Source organism: Giraffa tippelskirchi, chromosome 8 (genome assembly GCF_054371585.1).
Source record: "Giraffa tippelskirchi isolate mGirTip1 chromosome 8, T2T-mGirTip1v1.2.pri, whole genome shotgun sequence".
Taxonomy (NCBI): domain Eukaryota; kingdom Metazoa; phylum Chordata; class Mammalia; order Artiodactyla; family Giraffidae; genus Giraffa; species Giraffa tippelskirchi.
In genome coordinates, this window is record NC_137282.1 from 127,053,194 (window position 1) to 127,074,432 (window position 21,239).

At 41.6% G+C, this 21,239-nt stretch overlaps 1 protein-coding gene across 16 annotated transcripts in view; it reads right to left on the reverse strand.

Moving 5' to 3' along the window:
• Nucleotides 1-21,239, reverse strand: part of STK38 (serine/threonine kinase 38) — a 44,394-nt gene that overhangs the window by 9,906 nt on the left and 13,249 nt on the right. For 14 of the 16 annotated variants that reach the window (XM_081520255.1, XM_081520254.1, XM_081520250.1 and 11 more), the window contains 7 exons: nt 13,255-13,306; nt 12,250-12,372; nt 10,637-10,720; nt 6,920-7,043; nt 4,248-4,402; nt 1,895-1,997; nt 768-829 (listed from right to left, as the gene is read on the reverse strand). In XM_081520255.1, the coding sequence (XP_081376381.1) occupies nt 768-829; nt 1,895-1,997; nt 4,248-4,402; nt 6,920-7,043; nt 10,637-10,720; nt 12,250-12,372; nt 13,255-13,306 (703 nt within the window). Of the gene's footprint in view, nt 1-767; nt 830-1,894; nt 1,998-4,247; nt 4,403-6,919; nt 7,044-10,636; nt 10,721-12,249; nt 12,373-13,254; nt 13,307-19,491; nt 19,676-21,239 lie in introns of all 16 variants that reach the window. The other 2 variants (XM_081520256.1, XM_081520257.1) reach the window with 1 other exon arrangement.

Genomic DNA, 21,239 nt, shown 5'->3' on the forward strand with positions numbered 1-21,239 from the left:
TCAATTTGCTGTTGGCTTTCTTGCAAAGCCTAGCATGTAGGGATACACATTCCTATTGCATCTGGTCAATAATTTTCCATTAACTAGACACTGGGATACGTGCATTGCAATTTATGAACCAATGAATCAGAATAAAAGTTTGCCTAGACAGAATATTTCACTAGTAAATTTGCATTATTTAAATAAGTTCCACCATGCTACTGAGGTAAATGCAATAATGTTACTTATTTTTAAGCTTATGGGGCATAATTGTATGTGTATATACACGAATACTATTAAAGTAAGCATTTCCCTTAAATTTCTCTCCAATTTTTAATCACCAAGCTCTTTTTTCTGCCATAACATAGGAAAGGGTGGGGCAGGTGAACTGACTAAGTGAATCACAAGTTTGAGAACCACAGCCTTGAAGTTCTGGGTAGGTATTTCTACTTAGTTTCAGTTTGAGAGAACTCCACCTCAAATATAACCCTTTACCACCATAAACAGAGGGAAACGGCAGAAGAGGAAGGAAAGCAGTTGTCACCAATGTAAAAGGTCAGAATGAGGTCATCCACTGAAAATGTCACGACGAAAACAACCTCATTTTATATCTGCCCTCCTTCAAAATACCACTTTTGGTGCCACCAATATGACAGTCCTCTCTTAATGTACTTTAAAACAAGGAATAGGTAAGCTGCAAACATTTATCAAATGCAAATTTATGTGCTTATTTCTAAACTGATTCATACTTGGTCTGTAGCATTTAAGAAGCCACAAATATTACTTACTAGCTGACGTCTATTTCTTTTCCAGGTTTCTGCTTTCCTTTTGGAATTCATGTTCTGAAAAGCTAAAAGTAGAGAAAACAAGTTCTAATAAGCCAAGTTCAGGAATGTTTACTACTTTTTTAGGCTCTGGTTCAAGCCACAGGAGACTCTCAGGTCTCACTTTTCTCCCCACACACCAAGAACTCTGCATGATACATTTCCCACCAAATCCATAAGCCCCAGTCAGAGGCGCTGAAGCATTAATTCAAAGTATCACACAGAGAGTTGTAAGCCACACTTCCCTGGAGATAATATCACCAGAGAGAAGGACAGGCCCTGAACAGAATTACAGGGAATTGAAGCAGAATCACAAGGAATTCAGTCTCAGAGAGAGGCGAAGGTCCCAAAGTGGACCTAAAACATGCACAACTTTTCAAATTACTATCAAATTTCCAAGAGTAGTAACTCTTACATAATCAGAGACTTCTGTATATATTATACACTATAGACATAGCTTTCCAAGGATGAACTGTAATTTTACTACAGTTTCAATGGTTTGGGGCTTCCCTGGTGGCTCAGATGGTAAAGAATCTGCCTGCAATGCAGATCTGGGTTCGATCCCTGGGTCAGGAAGATCCCCTGAAGAAGGGAATGGCAACCCACTCCAGTATTCTTGCCTGGAGAAGTCCATGAACAGAGGAGCCTGGTAGGCTACAGTCCACGGAGTCACAGAGAGTTGGACACGACTGAGCAACTAACCCTTTCACTTTTCAATGGTCTGACAGAGTGAAAGTAACTCGCAAGCTTCCTTCTGCCGTGACAGAAAGAAGCACCAATGGTAAATCTAACCTGGAGTTGTTCCCAGGATTTTTCCCTCTACTACTTCTGTTTGTCTACTCCGTGTTCACCCCGTGTAACCTTCTCAGGAGAGCTCCAAAGAATGCTTGTTGGGACATCTGCCTTAACACATTTGGTGGCTTTCATCTTCTCTTACCACACAGTACAAATCACAGGCAAACCTGGGAACGTAGTTTTATTCTCAAAAGACTCGAACTGTGAGAATCTCCTATTCCGTCCTGCATGTTCTGGTTACCAGGGGGAATAGCTTTTCCAGGGATAAAAAGGCTACCATCCCAGTTAACACTTACTGAAATCACTGGGGAGGCTGTGGTTCAGATTCCTATAAAATTCTGTCCTATGTGCTTTTTTCAGTCCTGTGCAAAGGCCAAAGTCAGAAAGCTTCACATGGCCCTATGGAGAGGAAACAAGGGAAAGAAGAGACGAACATTCACGGATGTGGAAGAGAACATGATCCTCTCCAGCTCCGTGCATCACCCATTGCGGCTCCACAACCAAACGATGCTGCTGCTGCTTTTATTACAGGGAGAAATATATACTAGCAAACGAATTAAAGATCACCCCAAATCCTATTATACAAATATTATACATTTTGAGTGTATCCACAGCATCTAATTACTCTTAAACTACCTCAATCAATATTGTGTTTCTTCAAAATTATTTTTAATGTCTATACAATATTCAAATGACTCAGTACATCATTGTCTACCTATCCCCCCAATGCTACTTAATCCAATCTCAAGTCATGTGGATTACAATAAGCATCCCCGTGCCAGAGAGGGCCCATGTTCCGAACCCTAGTCAGGCATGATACAGAGGATGGTCTTTATAAAAGGCTGTTTGAGCAAGTCTTTATTCACATAGCTTTTTCTCCACTTCAATTATTTCACTGTGATAAATTCCAAGGAGTAAACTATTCCAAACACAAAGGGAATAAACTTTTTTGTACAGTTCTTGGTAAGTACTGCCATACTGCATTCCAATCGTAAATCTCTGACTTCATCATTCTCTTCAAAGAAAACTCACACCTCCTATGAGCCAGCACCATGCCTTTAAATGTGTTATCTCATTATAATTCTTAAGCCACCTTTCATAGACTCAGAGTCATTAAACCACTTGCTGGTGAAATGGCAGCACCAAAGCCAGAAGTCAAAGCTCTTTCCCTCCAGACCAGGATTATTTAACCCCTCTCCAACCCCTGATCTCATCTGGAAAATGCGAATCATGGTATCTTCTTGGCACGAATGGTGAGAATTAAGGCGTGTAAGGCTCCTTCCCTGGTTCCCTTAAGGTAGAAGAGGGTGTTCTAGGGGTGGTAAGATTTCTCCATTGCAGGACATTTGGTCCACACCAAAAGGTCCTTGGTATTTAGTTCTGTTTAAAATGGATGTTTTGGATTGGACCAAATTTCAAGGAACTTTTTGCATGAACCAAATGGCCATAGTCAGGACCAAATGTTCACCTACCAAAATTTTAGGTAGATAAGGAGGTAAAACCAAAACTAGGGGAGCAACTCTTGCTGCTGGGAGCAACTCTACACTGCTCAAGGTCACACAATTAGAAGTAATGTGGCCAAGGACTGAGCCCGTGTGACTTTCACATCTGTGGTCTTTGGTTCCTAACATATAAACATACCAGGGTACAAGGCTACAGAAGCTTTGCTTAGGAATAGCTTTCTGTGCTGTGCTTTTTTTTTTTTCTTTAATCTCATTAGGTTTGGCTCTGTGTGTGTGTGTTTACACACATGCAGGCACAAGCATAAAAGGTAAACTACCAAAGACGGCTGTGAGCCTACTAACCTGCTATTTCCCTTTCAGATTTGCAAATAACCTGTTCTACAAGCTAAGGAAGTGTTTCACAGTTTTAATTACATGTTTTACCTAGACAACTCCAGAACAGTCTTAAAAAACAGCGCCTAGAGCAAATGCTGTTCAAACCTAGATTTTCAGAGAACTCTGTAGCTTTTCTCAGTATACAGCAGGAACTCAAAATGTCTACATTTTCACTTTTACAACCAATATGGCTAAACACATAAATGAGCCCTCCTCTACAAGTCTGGGCTGGCATATTGTAGACAGCATGTCTGCATCAAACAGGTGTCCCCAGTCCTCCTCAGCTAGACTGAGTCCCCAGCTCTCGGCCTTCAGTCCATTTGCTGGCCTTGAACACAGACTCAGCCTACAGTTCCTGCGCACGTCTAAAGACAACTACAAAGAGGCCATCCCAGAGGCTGTGCTTTAAGCACAGGGCACAGAGTTTGGGAGCTGAGCTTTGTGACAGATTACTGTAGCTGTCACCGTACTTCCTAGTTCTGGGCTGGGATCCTCAACAAGTGGGGTTCTCGACAGGGGATGGGTTAGGGTAGTTAATCATATGAGGAAATGACTATCTCTGGCTTAATTACAAAATAATAAATCAATTTTATGCTTAATAATTTTTCAAAATGTTCTTTAAGAGGAAAATTCAATCAAATTGTGGAATTCATAAGCCTTTTTTACCTTTAAAAAAAAGAAGCAGCAGCAGCAAATACACCCGGGAGCTCACAGCTCCCCGACTGGGATTACAGCAAGTCATTCAGGTGTTAAGGCAGAGGCTGCTCAGACAGATAAAGACACACTGGTCAGCCTGCGCTCCTCACAGTACCTTGCTGTCCAGGAGAAGGTTGTCTGGTTTGATGTCTCTGTGGATGAATCCAAGTTGGTGAATAGAGTCTATGGCTAACACTGTTTCTGCTATATAAAACTGAGTCTCCTCTTCTGTCAGCGTGTCTTTTTTCATCAACAGGGTCATCATGTCCCCTGGAAACAAGAAAATACAAAGTACACACACGCACACACACAAACACACAAAACAATATGAGTAACGGCCAGTTTTCAGATATGTCCTCCCTACCTGCCACCATAAGGTGGTGCTAAATAGGCCTCTGCTGTGTCCCAGAGATGACCTACTATGGGTGGAAATGCCCGACATGAGCAGAAATGGTAAGCAGTTTCTAACACTTTAAAAGATAAAATTCACAGCCACGGATGGCAAAACACTTTCACTAAGCTAACTGATGCTGACCCCTGAGTGGTCATTTCTACCTGACTTTGGAGAGAGAAAGGAAATTTCTCTCACACTAAAATAATAAACCAATCAATCAATAAATTTGCTTCAGACAATTTTCTGGACTGGGGAAAGAGCTACTTCACTTTTCACTTGGCACAAATACCTGCAAACTTCTCTAAGGCATTTCCACATTCTAACAATGGCTGTACTACTGTTATTAGAGAGGCTGACTGAAGTGAAAGTCACTCAGTCGTGTCTGACTCTTTGCGATCCCATGGACTATACAGTCCATGGAATTCTCCAGGCCAGAATACTGGAGTGGGTAGGCTTTCCCTTCTCCAGGGGATCTTCCCAACCCAGGGATTGAACCCAGGTCTCCCGCATTGCAGGTGGATTCTTCACCAGCTGAGCCACAAGGAAAGCCCAAGAATACTGGAGTGGGTAGCCTATCCCTTCTCCAGCGGATCTTCCTGACCCAGGAATCGAACCAGGGTCTCCTGCACTGCAGGCAGATTCTTTACCAAGTGAGCTATCGGGGAAGCCCAAACAAAAACGTAAAAATCTGGGGAGGCTGAAAACAAGCTTTCCAATGTCTATTCACAGAACATTAGAACATATATAAAAAGGTAGGATTTAGGTAGCAAAGTGTTAGTCAACAAAAGCTGTTATAAATATGAACAGAAAATGCCACAGACTCGGATGTGTAATAACTGCCTCCCAAACGTGCATAGTGAACACCTCCCAAGATCAGTGGGGTATTTTCTCTAGTGCTTATTGTGGGTACTTAAATGTATACCAAAATGTTTATGCAACTTTTACAACACAATGTCAGTATTTTAGCAATTAAACAGTAATAATTTCCTTAATTTTCTGCAAAGTCAAAATTTTAGTATTTCTGCTTAATACCATCAACATACAACGGTGAAAAAAAGATTCTGATCCAAAGCAAAGCAAATATGAATAAGCAGTTTAAAGGTAAAAGAAACGGGAAAGATTCCGTTCACATCGCATAGAAAGCCATTTATGTTAGAAAATGGAAAAGAGACAGAAACCTCAGATTTTAACAGTGTGTCATGCTGCTTATTTCTAACTTTGAGGGAAGGAGAAAAGTGGATATTTCACCCTCAGGCAAAAATTAAGCCACTTATTAAGATGCTCCCTTTTTTTGCCCCAAAACTTGAAAAACATGATTTCCTAATCACTCCTAGCAGCCACACATTTGATTTGGAGGCACATCAGCGGGGCCGGCTCTGAGGTATCCGTGTGGCCTTAGTGCAGTGGCTCAGGAGAGCAGCCAGTGGCCTCACCTGTGTGAGCGCACCCAGGTGATCAGAGCGCTCAGGCCAGAGGGTCTGGGCTGTGCAGGCCAGAGGGTCTGGGCTGTGCAGGCCAGCCCCACCAAGTGCCAAGGGCAGGGTCCAGGGGACACGGGAAGCTACGGAAGATGGTGCAGGTAAGGCTTGAAGAGACGCACATCAAGGGGCTGGCTGGTTCCTGAGCTGGTTCTTACTCCTACTTAACAACTGACATCTAAATGTTAAAAAGTTTCTCCTCATTCTATCATATAGATTCTTTTCTAATCCTCATCAACTGTTAATAAAAAGTACTGATGACCCTAGATCTAAACTAAAGGTTGTCACCAGATCAAATATTATGCCACAATTATATTAGCTTTGGTATAAAAGCAAAAAAAGATAAAGTTTTCTATTTTTTTTTCCTACCAGTGTTTTATCTGCTCACTGGGAAACAGACTGTGTTCCCCAAAACAGACACATGTTCTATTCTGGGTTTACTTTGGAGCTATCTTATAAGACGCACATGCCGAGTTACAAAAAACTTGAAATTTCAGAAATAAGAAACAGATTGTGACTACTAATATATGTAACGAGAAACTCACTCTTTATAAGTTATAGAGGAAAAAAAAAGTTGAAGCAAAGAATGTAATAGCTTCAATCTTGTCACTTGGGTAAACAGACTTATTCCCACTGACAGGAGGACAGGCAAAGCTCCTAGTTTATTTCTATATATTTAAAAAGAAAAGAAATATCCATCTGAAATCATGAGAATGAATGAGAAGGTTACTTTTATGGCCCTAAAGCTGTAGAAAGGCACCCAGCACAGACAGATGACTGACCTCCTTTACAGACCTAAAAGATACAGAAAGCGACTTTGTGAGCACGGTTAAAAGTAGAAAGGAGGGTTAATCCATGTAAGAGAGAAACCACAAAACAAAAAGGAAAAATGACCTTTCATTGTCAAGTAATTACCTCCAGGCAGGAACTCCATGATTAGGTAGAGGTTTAGCTTATCCTGAAAACTATAGAACATTTTCACAACCCACAAACTGTCTGCCTCCACTAGAATGTCGCGCTCCGCACGAATGTGGCCAACCTGGAGGTACACGCATTGGATTAATGACAAGCCTTGCTCTGCTTTATCAGACTGCATATTTGCTTAAACAATTTAAATACTGTTGAGTATTAAATTGTGATGATCCAAAAGATACAGCTTATGCTTAGGCAAACCTACGAACTCAAAATTGACAACATTTGACTTGAAGGTATTCGCTAATGAAAACTTGAGTGATGAAAGGCTTGAAAATGGCAAAATTCAATGGCTTTAATTCAAATGGAAACTTTAACAGTGCTATAAAGTGAACCTCTGATTAGTTAAAATTACCATTCTTTTGCATATCTCTTTGTTCTAATAATCCTTTTTTAATAAAAGTTTAAGTCCCCAAGATGAGACTCTAAGCAAATCCTGCCTCAGGTCTTCAGTGACATCTGCCAAGACGGTGCCCTGCTTGACAATCCCAGATACTGTGATACCACAGTACTCGGTCACGGCTGTGCACACAGGAGGTGCTCAGTTCTTACTGAACTGAAACATGAGAACAGCTAAGACAAGTTGTAGATTCATTTATGACACTGCCAGTTTTCTACTTTTACTGAAATATTTAGTTAGGGAGACCAAGTTGCCAAAGGTTTGGGAGGATTACTTTATTAATTTATTACTATCAAGTTGATTTCACCTACTTTAAATATACAATAATAATCAAAACACTGATGCATATCACCAAGTCCCACCCCTTTTCTTCTTGTATAAGCGCTGTTAAGTTGCAAGACTGGGTTGAATCAGATATAAATTTATTAAGACCCAGGCTGATCCTTGAGTAGAGGTTTTTATCTTAACATGTGCTCCAGGGTGGGACCTTCTACAATATGTTTGGAGGTGAAGATACACCAAGTTCACAAACTGGCACTTCTACTGGCAAACTCAGCCCCTGGTTGTTGTTTTGTTTGATAGGACATTCTGCGTGCTTGTCTTAATGGAATGTCTTCAGCAAAGGCAGGCCCTCTCTATTCCATTTGGACACAGACCCCAGAGCCTCCTCTCCTGTCTTACACCTAACCTGCCTCCTCTTTCCACGCTCACTCCTATGGGCCTAAAACTCACTCCTGAGTTTTCAGTTTCTACTAAAACTGTTTTCAAGGAAATGTTTAAGTAACTTCAATGTTTTAGACATTTTACATTTCTACATCTCTACTTATGGCATGAGGGTGGGAAAAATGGAAGAAGGGAACGGTGATAAGGAATGGTGCTATAAAGCTAGGAAGAAGCCCAGTCAAGATCTAGGGAGATGCTCAGGCCACTTGCTGGCTCTGACCCAGTCAGTTACTACACCAAGACTGCACGAAGCTGACTTCACTCACCTGTTTCCCTTGGCTCCTGTTAAGGCCTCTGCCTACTGCAGGGACATACGGAAAAGGACAGGCATGACCACTGTCGCCTGTCACTCACCTTAGAGGGCAGGAGGGCGACTGCAATATTCCCAGTTTGTCACAGGGAAAGCTGCATGCACAGTGACCACACCCTGCCCTTCTCTCCTGGGGCTGAGACAGCAAGTCAAGAACTCAAGGTCTAGGGGTGGAGCCAGGAGATTTTACGGGAGGGGTGGGCTCTGGATTCCCTTTCTCCTGCTCCAGAAACACTGAGTGGGGTGGGGATTATGTGCCAGCTGTGACCCAGGGCACTAGGAGAACAGAGGGAACAGTCGGTCTTTGGGCCCATCCTAACTCTCCACAGGCATCACAATCAGAGGCTGTCCTTTTGCACAGGAAAAGCAATGGGAAGAGACTAGCTAAACACTGGTCTCTTATCCTCTATATTCATTTTCCAGGTAGCAGAAACTTCCATCTTGTGAGACAGAATAACAATCTGAACTCTAAACAGGTAGCTGTAATTCCTGCTCAGTTTCAAAAAGCAAATAAGAAGTTTTCCTCTGGAGAGGGCACCTATACCTACAAGAAGTCAGGCTCTGAAACTGTACTTTGTCAGCCCCACTCAGAAGTGATGGATTTGCTCCACAAAGATGCTGCCTGCTTCCTCAACACAGCCGCCCCAGGTAGAGTCTGTGGCCAGAAACTAATTGGACCACACAGAGATCAAACCTAGGGAGCTGAGTCCATCAGCAAGAGGAGCTAATGATTTAAGTTAATTCATTTAAAATCCTAATTCGAACAGACACTTCCTTTATCTTCACATAGAAAGTCTTTAGAAACTGATTTTGAAGAAGGTACAGTACTTGAGAGAATGTCTTCACACAGTATGTTTGGATCATCCTCTGTTACCACCTCTGGTACATGCTATGAAGGATTAATAAGTGGAAGTTATGATGTGTACTTCTCTTTACAATTTTACTCTATTATTCATTTGATAAAGAAATACTGTGAGTTTTGGTTAAAACTACAGGAAATATATCTTGTAAAAATAAAATTTACATGTGACATACAAACTATATGGACTAATTAATACAGCTTCACATTCTCCTTTTCACGATTAACTGAAGCTCCTTCAGTGTCTACACCTGCATCGCACTGATTTTTAGATACATTAATAGGGCTGATGTGCATTTTGAATAAGGTAGGTATTAATATATAGTGTCTGAAGATTTACTGCCAGGGTATTTGCTACTTTTGACCAAAATTCCTGGGAGTCTAAAGCTTCTGGGTAACATAGGAAAATTAAAGAGAAAATTAAAATCCCAAATTTGGAGCTAGCACTTAAATGAAGGGCAGAAAAGCCTTGGTGATTATAGCTCCTCTCAAGCGGCTGGAAGGACTGGGTGTGGGGTCAGCCTCCATCCTGGCTCTGAGGTTCTGTATCCGGAGCTCTCCTTTCCAGAGGGTCTCTCTGCCCTCTTGTAGCAACTGGTATTTTACACGGTATTTGCAGACATCTCCCACTACAATCTGTTCTGCTAAATTAAACCAGATTTATAGAAAATCTGCATTCTCACTTTTAATATACACTGTCTAATATTTAAAATCTTACTTATTCTGCATAAAGTACTAAATGCAGCTTATAAATCTATTTGCAAAGTAGATTTGAAGTTTTAGAAAATATTCTTAATCATTAAATGAGAGTCTGCACTGCTGTGCCACCTGCATTATATTTTTTCAAATTCATTCCCAAAGAAGACTGGCCTCTCTCACAAAGAAGACTAGTGATGAGCCACTCAGAAGATCCAGACTGGGTTTGTGTGAATCTACAGAATGAAGCATGTTAAGACCTATTTTAGATTAAACTCCAAATTCTAATTCCTAAGTCTCAGTTTCAAGGTATAATACACAACTCTTCCAACGTTCTGTAAGGAACATGCTACCACATTAAGCACAACCTCAAAAAACAGCTCCTAATGACAAGGACAGCTTGTGATCAACTGCGAAACACAAACAGCAGATGTTTCTCTAGTAGATTTTCAACTTTAAAAAGACTGCACATAATGTCTAAGGCATTATTTGTACCTAAAATATATGTAACTGCTTCTATGGTGGGGGTAGGCAAGAAAGAAAAGTAGTATTATATGACAGGGCTAAAGAAAACTAAAATAGGAATATACACTTCAATTAAGCAAAAAGAACAGCTCTAGAAGACAAAAATTTCCTAAGATGACTAAAATCACTTCTACAATTGTGCTTTACCTGCTCTTTTTCAAGCATATCTGCTTTACGAAGAATTTTCATTGCGTACACATGGCCCGTATCTTTCTTCTGAACAAGCCGCACCTAAATATTATAAGAGAAACGCCAAGAGTTCACGATACCAAACTAATGCTTTCATGTGTAACAGGAAATCATATTTAAACTGAAAAAGTACTGCTATTTTATATGAGCAATAACAAAGCAGAAGAAAATGCTTTTCAATGTTTCAAAATGGATATATTATACATAGTGAGGTCAGTGCCAAAACACCCTCAGATATCTCCACCTCTGAACAGCTCTGGCTCCCTAGCTGAACAGATCCAGCTAATTCAAAACCCTCACTTTGGACTCAGTAAACCCATGACACATGTCATCCAGTCAGCTCAGAAAAATCTAAGGAAATATTTACAACAATGTCTAAAACAACACAAAAGCTCAGGCACAGGTAAAAAATGCCTGGAAGTGGGAGAGGAACTAAAATGTATAATTAGGGAAATAGAGTTTTCTGCAGCTCTCCTTTCTCTTTTTTATTTTCCTTTTTTTTTTTCAGAGAGAGAACAGATAATTTATGATGAAAATAGTCCACAAACCCAAATACAACTCCTCGGCAGGTCCCTGCACATCCCCTCCTCCTCTCCCAAGACAAGTATGTTTTCTTCTCCCTGAAACATTCTTGTTTTCCTCGAGTCCCACGTCCCCTCCTCATTGAACAGAAAGCTCTTTTAGACATGGTCCTGTACCTTTCCCTCTCTCAAGAGGCCAACAGGGACTCTGAACACTGAGGGATCAATTTAATCTTTCACCTGTGCCTTTGAATATGCACTCACATTTCCCCTAGGTGCTGGTTTTTAATAATGTGCTGCTCCTTTTGTATTTACAACGATAATGAAACCATTGCATCAGTAGGTCGTCCACTTTGGGTGTTTTCCACAAATGGGGAGGATCTTGCACGGGCTCATTCAAACCCTCCCCAGCAGACGGCTCTTGTGACCAAGCAGGACGCAGTTGAACAACCAGCTGGGACAAAGCTGCAAATGCTTTCATTCTCTACCACCAGCCACATTAACTTATTTCTATAAACTCTGTCTCCCAGGGCTACCTTTTCAGAGCTGTACCAATCTGGCAGGAAGAAATAAAGGGTGGAAATATGCTGCAAGTTTGCTCTTGGAAAGGCAATGTAATGGGAAAAGCAACAGCTTTGAGATCAGGAAGACCTAGGCCCCGCTTTGGTACCACTGTCCAATGGATGTGTGACACTGGAACATTATATATCCCCTCAGGTTTAATCACATCGTGTATAAAATATTAGTCATGATTCTAGGAAAGAAGCACTCACTAAGTAATAAATATTGATTTCTTTCTACCTATCAACTCTCCCTCTAGATGAATACTTAAAGCATCGACATCATCTCTAGCAAAACAGAGAAGAACCACCAGATCCCTGGGACAGTGAGAGGGAAAGAAAAAGGGGACAGACAGAGCAGGTAAGACGCGGGGCTCGAAGCCGGGCCCATCCACCTCGTGCTACAGTTCTATCCGCCATCACAAGCTCATGTTATGTTAGAAGCTTCGATGTGCTGTGTGATCCCTGTAAGTAGTTGTGGTGTTTTTACCTCACCAAAGGCTCCTCTGCCTATTACTTTTAAGGACTCAAAATCTTCCAGTCCAAGTCTTGTTCTCTTCAAACGAAGAAACTCTGTTTCCTTTCGAGCATGCGCTGATCTCCGCAGTCGTTTCTAACGTTTAAACAGAGGGGAAGAGAGGTGGGGACTCTGCAACAAGTCTTATTTGTGGTTTAGCCCACCAGGAAAGCAGGGCCCCGCCAGACTAAGCACCATGTGTTCACACAGGAAAGCACCGCAGAAGGACCCTTAGGAGGTCAGCCCTCCCTCCCAGCCCTCACACAATAATCACACTGAACAGAAGACGCCTCCTCTGAGGACGCGGACGAAGCCACCTCATAGCCCATGACTCTAACGTTCCTAAGGCAGGAAGGGTAAACAATCAACATTTTCCTCCAACTTTTCTTATATATAAGTATGGTTTTTAAATTTCTCTCTGGATTTTTTACACATTATGGTTCATTTTATGCATTAACTTCCTATTGTTCCTACAAGTCTTGGGTATTTTTCACCATTTTCCTGGGTTCTATGATTTATTCCTCCTTTTGAGAACACTTCCACAGCCATTTCAGTTTTTTGCATACTTTCTTATTAATATTTTCTGCCACATCTGTGGGCATTGGGGGGGAAGGGCTGATTCAAGAGGTATTTCACCTTGCCAAAAATTTCAGAAATTTGCTCCACTTCTATGGAACGTTTTCAGTGAATTAAAAACGCTAATTTGCTTTTTAAAATTTTAATTTCATTTCATGTCTTCCTTTTCTTGGAATTCTAAAGCTAATCAATTTACTACTACAGAGCCCTAGAAGTTATCCTTTCCTGGTATTTAATAACTTCTCCCTCTGCATGAGTACCTAAATCCAGAAGCACACCAGCCCTCATAATTTCCTGTGACAAGTCAAAACCATTCCTCCATGCGCCAATGCTAACAACTTGCTACACAAGACATGATCTGCCAGGCTTGGTTTCAAGGAGAATTTTTCCAAAATTAATTACCTCTTCATCCTTGAGGCCTTCTTCTTCCATCACTTTTTCTAACTTCTTTTGTCTAAAAATAAAGACATATGAAATTAACATTTGAATGATAACTTTGTTAATCTATGTACAATTTTTTTTTTTACTGATAGAAACAGGTAAAACTCAAAATGCTTCATTAAAACAACAAATTACAGTTACTAAGGCAAGTGAAAAGATTCTCATCCTTTGTTAGTTCTACATTTTGACAAAAATTTAAGATGTTAATGCAACAAAAAATCTAATTTTGAAATGTAAAGTTCTCTCTCTCTCTCTCTCTCTCTCTCTGGTAGTTCCTACCAAACCACCAACAGCTGGTGTCTGATAACCTTTTCTATCAGGGTGTTTCTCTCCCTGACCCAGACTGAAATCTACTTCCTTTATTTTCACATCTTCCTCCTCCTCTCTGCCACAAGCACAGTAATAACAAAGGTAAACACAGAATTTGCAGATTCAAGGCGGGAGGAATGTTCGAAAAAAGTGATTAGCAGCACTGATAAAACTTAAAAGACTCAAAGCCACATGGAACAGCCAAAACAGACAAACAAACAACAAAACAAAACCAAAAAAGCACCAAAAGAATACCCCCAAAAAACAAAAAACTTGAGATTCTAAATCCTTGGAGTACTATACCTTAGAAACTGCATCTAAGAATATTTTTGACCTACACTCTCATACTGATTTGATAAAACTAAGAGAAACAAGTAAAATTTCCTTATAACTAGTTCCACGTATCTGTTATTTATTCTGCACAATAAATGAAAGCACAAGGGCTAGAACCTCCTCCATCCCTGTCAGCATCCCAGGTAACAGGCCAGCTGAGCAGGGCAGGAAAGAACAGACACACAGGGTGCACGAAGCACCGTCATGTGCGCTAGCCCAGCTGAGGCACCCTGCACTTCGAACGCCACACAAGGATGGTCGACTCTCAGTCTGTACACAACCAGGAGCTACTGGAGGCGAGGGCACAAAGGAACGGTGTGACGAGGTTTCCCTTTGAGAACGGCCGCCTGCAGTAATGAGCTGATGGGCTACCAGGAAAAGCAACAGACAGAGGCAAGAGGAGACAGGAGACGCAAGTGGGAAGGCACCCTGGAACAAGAAAAGCTACCATGAGTCAGATGGACAGTCAAGACCTGGAACTAGGGCTGGAAACTCAAAATGATGTGAACAGTCACTGCAAAGATGACCAGCTGACAGGAGGAGTCAAGCGAACGGTCTTGGAATTTCTTGTGTGGGAGGATAACGATGCCACTAACTATGACAGGGAACACACAGAGAGGAACATGGGACGATAATGAGTTTCATTTCAGTCAATAAATATTTACTGCAATACCAGTATTTAGTGAGAATGAACATTTTTATTTAATTATATTTATTTACTATTAGAAATCATATTACAGTACAAATCCACAGGCTCGGATGATAAACAAGAATTTGTGTCCAAACTCCCATGAAGTGAAAAGATCTACTCCAACTCTGAAGGAAGAAGAATGCATCTGCATGACTCCCAGTCTGCCCACTCCTCTTCTCCTAGTTCCCAGAATGTCTGGGGATATGTGTCTATGTGAGCATACACACCGGAGAGAAGGCTGTACCATTGCTAACTACAGGAGTGAAAATTAATTCCATTTTTGTGGTTAAATAGTCGAAGCTGGGAAGAGTAAGAAGAGTCAACGCGTGGTAAGAACTCTAAGAACCCAACCCTGGTCGGCTACTTCCAGGCCCTGAGTGTCAAACACCACCATACTTTCTGACTGCATGTTCTCTGAACGATCACGCCAGACTGTGACAGCAGTCTAACATGCTATCACACACTGTGTGTTACAGAGATGGCTCCTTCTGAATTTTAAATCTAACTTCAAACTGGAAAGTATTCTACACCGCCGTTGCAAGTGTAATCAAACTGGTCTCAGCAGATAAACTGCCTGAGAGTAAAGCATTCAGCAGCATCAACAACCTGAACACAACCAGATTCTTCTCTTTTTCGGCCACTGTGTGCAATCTGTGAAATATGAAATCTTAGTTCCCCGACCAGGGATCAAACTTTTGGGCCCTCAGGCAGTGAGAGCTCGAAGTCCTAAAACTGGACTGCCAAGGAATTCCCCTCAGATTCTTTTATTAGAGAAAGTATCCAGAAAAAAACCTACCATGCAAAATGATCCATGGTAATGATTCACTGGGACCAAGTCAAAGATCTTGAAGACACCAAAAATGGCATAACACAGTGACAGCTTACAAAAGGCTTATGAATCACATCCTCTGTGAGAGACAATACCACAGAGTTACCAACTTGTTAGACTCATGTTGGCATTATGATGACAAGAAAATGGCCATACTTTTGGAGATGCATACTGAAGCAGACAGGACTAAAAAGACAGATGTTTCAAATTTCCTTTACAACACAATAGCAAGAAAAAATACAACGGAATAGATGAAACAGGCTTAGCAAAGTCTTGATAATCACTGAACCTAAGGGCTGACTGTATGGGGGCTGACTGTATTAGTCTTTCTGCGTATGTGTTTTTAAGTGTTCACAATGATGAACAAAGGTGGGCTCCTTCACTGCATGTCTCTGGTTGCAGAGCCAGGTAGCTTAACACCCCAGCCTCTGGTGAGGCCACTCCAGCTCAGCTCCAATGTTTCAAACCAGGACCCTGAGGGGGAGAGGCACTTCCACAGAGAGGCCACACCCAACCCACCCAGCAAGGCTTCCACGAGCTCCCCTTCTTAGCGTGTGAGACCATTTCCCATACGAGACAGTAAGTTCATTTGAAGACAAGGACCACATCTGAATCCTCCTTCTCCACTAAGAATAGTGCTTTGTACACAGCAACTTTTTTGAGATGTCTGTTGTGTGTTAGTTGCTTAGTCGGGTCCAATTCTTTGCGACCCCATGGACTGTAGTCCACCAGGAGCCCTCTGCCCATGAAGTTTTCCAGTAAAGAATATAGGAGTGGGTTGCCATTTCCTTCTCCAAGAGATCTTCCCAAGCCAGGGATTGAATTTGGGTCTCCTGCATTGCAAGCAAATTCTACACTCTGAGCCACCAGGAAAGCCCAAGATATACTTACTAAATTTAAAACAGAAAAGAAGTGTTACAATGTACACACACAGTCATGACTACTTCTTGTAATTAGCCGCCCTTACTACACCTAATTTAGACTCGCCTCAAAGCAGCTTGATTCAGAGGCAACAGGGATGGGAGGAAAGGCTAGTCTACTCTACAAGCGAGTGGTTCAGTTCAGTTCAGTTGCTTGGTCGTGTCCAACTCTTTGAGGCCCCATGAACTGCAGCACGCCAGGCCTCCCTGTCCATCACCAACTCCCGGAGTCCACCCAAACTCATGTCCGTTGAGTCGGTGATGCCATCCAATCATCTCATCCTCTGTCGTCCCCTTCTCCTTCTGCCCTCAATCTTTCCCAGCATCAGGGTCTTTTCAAATGAGTCAGCTCTTCACATGAGGTGGCCAAAGTATTGGAGTGTCAGCTTCAACATCAGTCCCTCCAGTGAACACCCAGGACTGATCTCCTTTAGGATGGACGGGTTGGATCTCCTTGCAATCCAAGGAACTCGCAAGAGTCTTCTCCAACACCACAGTTCAAAAGCATCAATTCTTCGGCGCTGAGCTTTCTTTATAGTCCAACTCTCACATCCATACATGACCACTGGAAAAACCATAGCCTTGACTACACAGACCTTTGTTGGCAAAGTAATGTCTCTGCATTTTAATATGCTATCTAGGTTGGTCAAAACTTTTCTTCCAAGGAGTAACCGTCTTTTAATTTCATGGCTGCAATCACCATCTGCAGTGATTTTGGAGCCCAAAAAAATAAAGTCTGACACTGTTTCCACCGTTTGCCCATCTATTTCCCATGAAGTGAGGGGCCCAGATGCCATGATCTTAGTTTTCTGAATGTTGAGCTTTAAGCCAACTTTTTCACTCTCCTCTTTCACTTTCATCAAGAGGCTCTTTAGTTCTTCTTCACTTTCTGCCATAAGGGTGGTGTCATCTGCGTATCTGAGGTTATTGATATTTCTCCCGGCAATCTTGATTCCAGCTTGTGCTTCATCCAGCCCAACGTTTCTTATAATGTACTCTGCATATAAGTTAAATAAGCAGGGTGACAATATACAGCCTTGACATACTCCTTTTCCTATTCGGAACCAGTCTGTTGTTCCATGTTCAGTTCTAACTGTTGCTTCCTGACCTGCATAAAGGTTTCTCAAGAGACAGGTCAGGTGGTCTGCTATGCCCATCTCCTTCAGAATTTTCCACAGTTTATTGTGATCCACACAGTCAAAGGCTTTGGCATAGTCAATAAAGCAGAAATAGATGTTTTTCTGGAACTCTCTTGCTTTTTTGATGATCCAGCAGATGTTGGCAATTTGATCTCTGGTTCCTCTACCTTTTCTAAAACCAGCTTGAACATGTGGAAGTTCATGGTTCATGTATTGCTGAAGCCTGGCTTGGAGAATCTTAACCATTACTTTACTAGCGTGTGAGATGAGTGCAACTGTGCAGTAGTTTGAGCCTTCTTTGGTATTGCCTTTTTTGGGATTGTGAAGTGAGTTGAGTGGACAATATTTCTAATTTCTGCAGATGAGTCACTTAAAACCAGGGAAAATGGTATAAACACTGGGTATCTCCATGATCAGAACTGAGAATTCTCCAGAATTACCCTAAAAATGAGTATTAAACAAATCTTTAAAAACTTTAACAGATTAGTTTGACTGATATCTAGTCAGTTCAGTTCAGTCGCTCAGTCGTGTCCAACTCTTTGCAACTCCATGGACTGCAGCACACCAGGCTTCCTGTCCATCACCAACTCCTGGAGCTTGCTCACACTCATGTCCATCCAGTCAGTGATGCCATCCAACCATCTCATCCTCTGTTGTCCTCTTTTCCTCCTGCCTTCAATCTTCCCCAGCTTCAGGGTCTTTTCAAATGAGTCAGTTCTTCGCATCAGGTGGTCCAAGTATTGGAGTTTCAGCTTCAGCATCAGTCCTTCCAATGAATATTCAGGACTGATTTCCTTTAGGATGGACTGGTTGGATCTCCTTGCAGTCCAAGGGACTCTCAAGAGTCTTCTCCAACACCACAGTTCCAAAGCATCAATTCTTCGGTGCTCGGCTTTCTTTATAGTCCAATTCTCACATCCATACCTGCTGCTGCTGCTGCTAAGTCACTTCAGTCGTGTCCGACTGTGCAACCCCATGGACTGCAGCCTACCAGGCTCCTCCATCCGTGGGATTTTCCAGGCAAGAGTACTGGAGTGGGTTGCCATTGCCTTCTCTGCATCCATACATGACTACCGGAAAAACCATAGCTTTAACTAGACGGACCTTTGTTAGCAAAGTAATGTCTCTGCTTTTTAATATGCTATCAAGGTTGGTCACAGCTTTTCTTCCAAGGAGCAAGCGTCCTTTAATTTCATGGCTGCAGTCACCATCTGCAGTGATTTTGGAGCCCAAGAAAATTAAGTCTGTCACTGCTTCTATTGTTTCTCCATCTACTTGCCATGGAGTGATGGGAACAGATCCCATGATCTTAGTTTTATGAATGCTGGGTTTTAAGTCAGCTTTTTCACTCTCCTCTTTCACTTTCATCAAGATGCTCTTCAGTTCTTCACTTTCTGCCATAAGGGTGGTGTCATCTGCATATCTGAGGTTATTGATATTTCTCCCAGCAATCTTGATTCCAGCTTGTGCTTCATCTAGCCTGGCATTTTACATGATGTACACTGCATATGTTAAATAAGCAGGGTGACAATATACAGCCTTGACGTACTCCCTTCCCAATTTGGAACCAGTATATTGTTCCATGTCTGGTTCTAACTGTTGCTTCTTGACCTGGATACAGATTTCTCAAGAGGCAGGTAAGGTGATCTAGTATTCTCATCTCTTTAAGAATTTTCTAGTTTGTTGTAATCTACACAGTCAAAGGCTCTGGCGTAGTCAATAAAGCAGAAATAGATGTTTTCCTGGAATTCTCTTGTTTTTTCTATGATCCAACAGATGTTAACAATTTGATCCCTGGTTCCTCTGCCTTTTCTAAATCCAGCTTGAACATCTGGAAGTTCACGGTTCACGTACTGTTGAAGCCTGGCTTGGAGAATTTTGAGCATTATTTTACTAGCGTGTGAGATGAGTGCAATTGTGAGGTAGTTGGAACATTCTTTGGCATTGCCCTTCTTTGGGATTGGAATGAAAACTGACCTTTTCCAGTCCTGTGGCCTCTGCTGAGTGTTCCAGATTTGCTGGCATATTGAGTGCAGCACTTTCACAGTATCATCTTTTAGGACTTGAAATAGCTCAACTGGAATTCTATCACCTCCACTAGCTTTGTTCACAGTGATGCTTCCTCAGGTCCACTTGACTTCGCATTCCAAGATGTCTGGCTCTAGGTGAGTGATCACATCATTGTGGTTATCTGAGTCATGAAGACCTTTTTTGTATAGTTCTTCTGTGTATTCTTGCCACCTCTTTTTAATATATAAGTCTAGACTCACCCATTCCTGGCACCCAAATAAAACGGACAGTTGCTCACTAGTAATAATCAAACATTGCACTTGCTCACTATAATAACACACGCTGCAAAACTCAGTCTCAGATCAGACTAAAAGCAAACAGAAAAACCAGAGTAAGAATATGGAAGAGGAGTAGCAGCAGATGCTGGTTCTCAGAGGGTAAAATGTAGAATAATTCTTATATTTAGGGGGAAGAAAGGGGAAAGCACAAAATTATTGCTTATTAAGTTAGGCTTTTGTGGCTTTAATTAATCCACCAAAATAATATTCATAAAGAACAGAAGCAACACAGATAATTTTGTAGAAAGAAATGCCAGTTGCCTCAGTTTTCATTTCAAACTGCTACAAATTATCCAAACCATTAATTTTCCATGAACAACCAGGCGATTATTAACACCTAGCTCTCTTTATGGATACCTAGGATCACATGAGAGAACAGGAGAACCGCTATTGCTACAGAAGCTTAACAAAGAGGCCACGAAGGGCAAAAGACAGATTAAAAAAATATGAATTTGCACTACTGGATGTATTCAGTTTGCCATCTATAAGGAGCTTCAATAAGCATTCTGCTACACTAGACTCAGGGAATTTAATTGTTTAAACCAATATGTAGGATCACTGTAGTGTTTCTATGAAATAGCCCAATGTTCTCATATTCTACTTTTATACAGGAGACAATTTCCAAATGATTTTCATTTTTCCTTCTGCCTTTCAGCTTTGATCTCTTTCCCCTCTGCAGTAAATCCTTTGTTCAAATATAACCAATGTTGGACTTCCCTGGTGGTCCAGTGGTTAAGAATCCACCTGCCAATGCAGGGGACACGGTTTCCATCCCTGGTCTGGGAAGATCCCACATGTGGAGGAGCAACTAAGCCTGTCCACCACAACTACTGAGGCCACATACCTAGCTCTGCAACAAGAGAAGCCACCACAATCAGAAGCCCCACACTTGCCGCAACTAGAGAAAGCCCGCGTGCAGCAATGGAGACCCAGCGCACCCATAAATAAATAAATAAAAAGTTGCAAATATAACCCAGTGCTCTACTATAAACAGAATGGCACAAAAGTTGCATATAAGTGGGAGAAAAACTAGAGATTTTAAAAACAAAGCATATACAAACAAAAATTTGTGTTACAACCTGATCTCTTTTATTAGCCCCCAAGTTTACCAGCCCAGTATTTATTATTTCAAACTGCTCAGCATATGTTAGCCTCATATTCATAATTAAATGTTTCTTAGACAGAGTGCCTGATGAACTATGGACAGAGGTTTGTGACACTGTACAGGAGACAGAGATCAAGACCATCCCCAGGGAAAAGAAGTGCAAAAAAGCAAAATGGCTGTCTGAGGAGGCCTTACAAATAGCTGGGAAAAGAAGAGAAGCGAAAAGCAAAGGAGAAAAGGAAAGACAGTCCCATCTGAATGCAGAGTTCCAA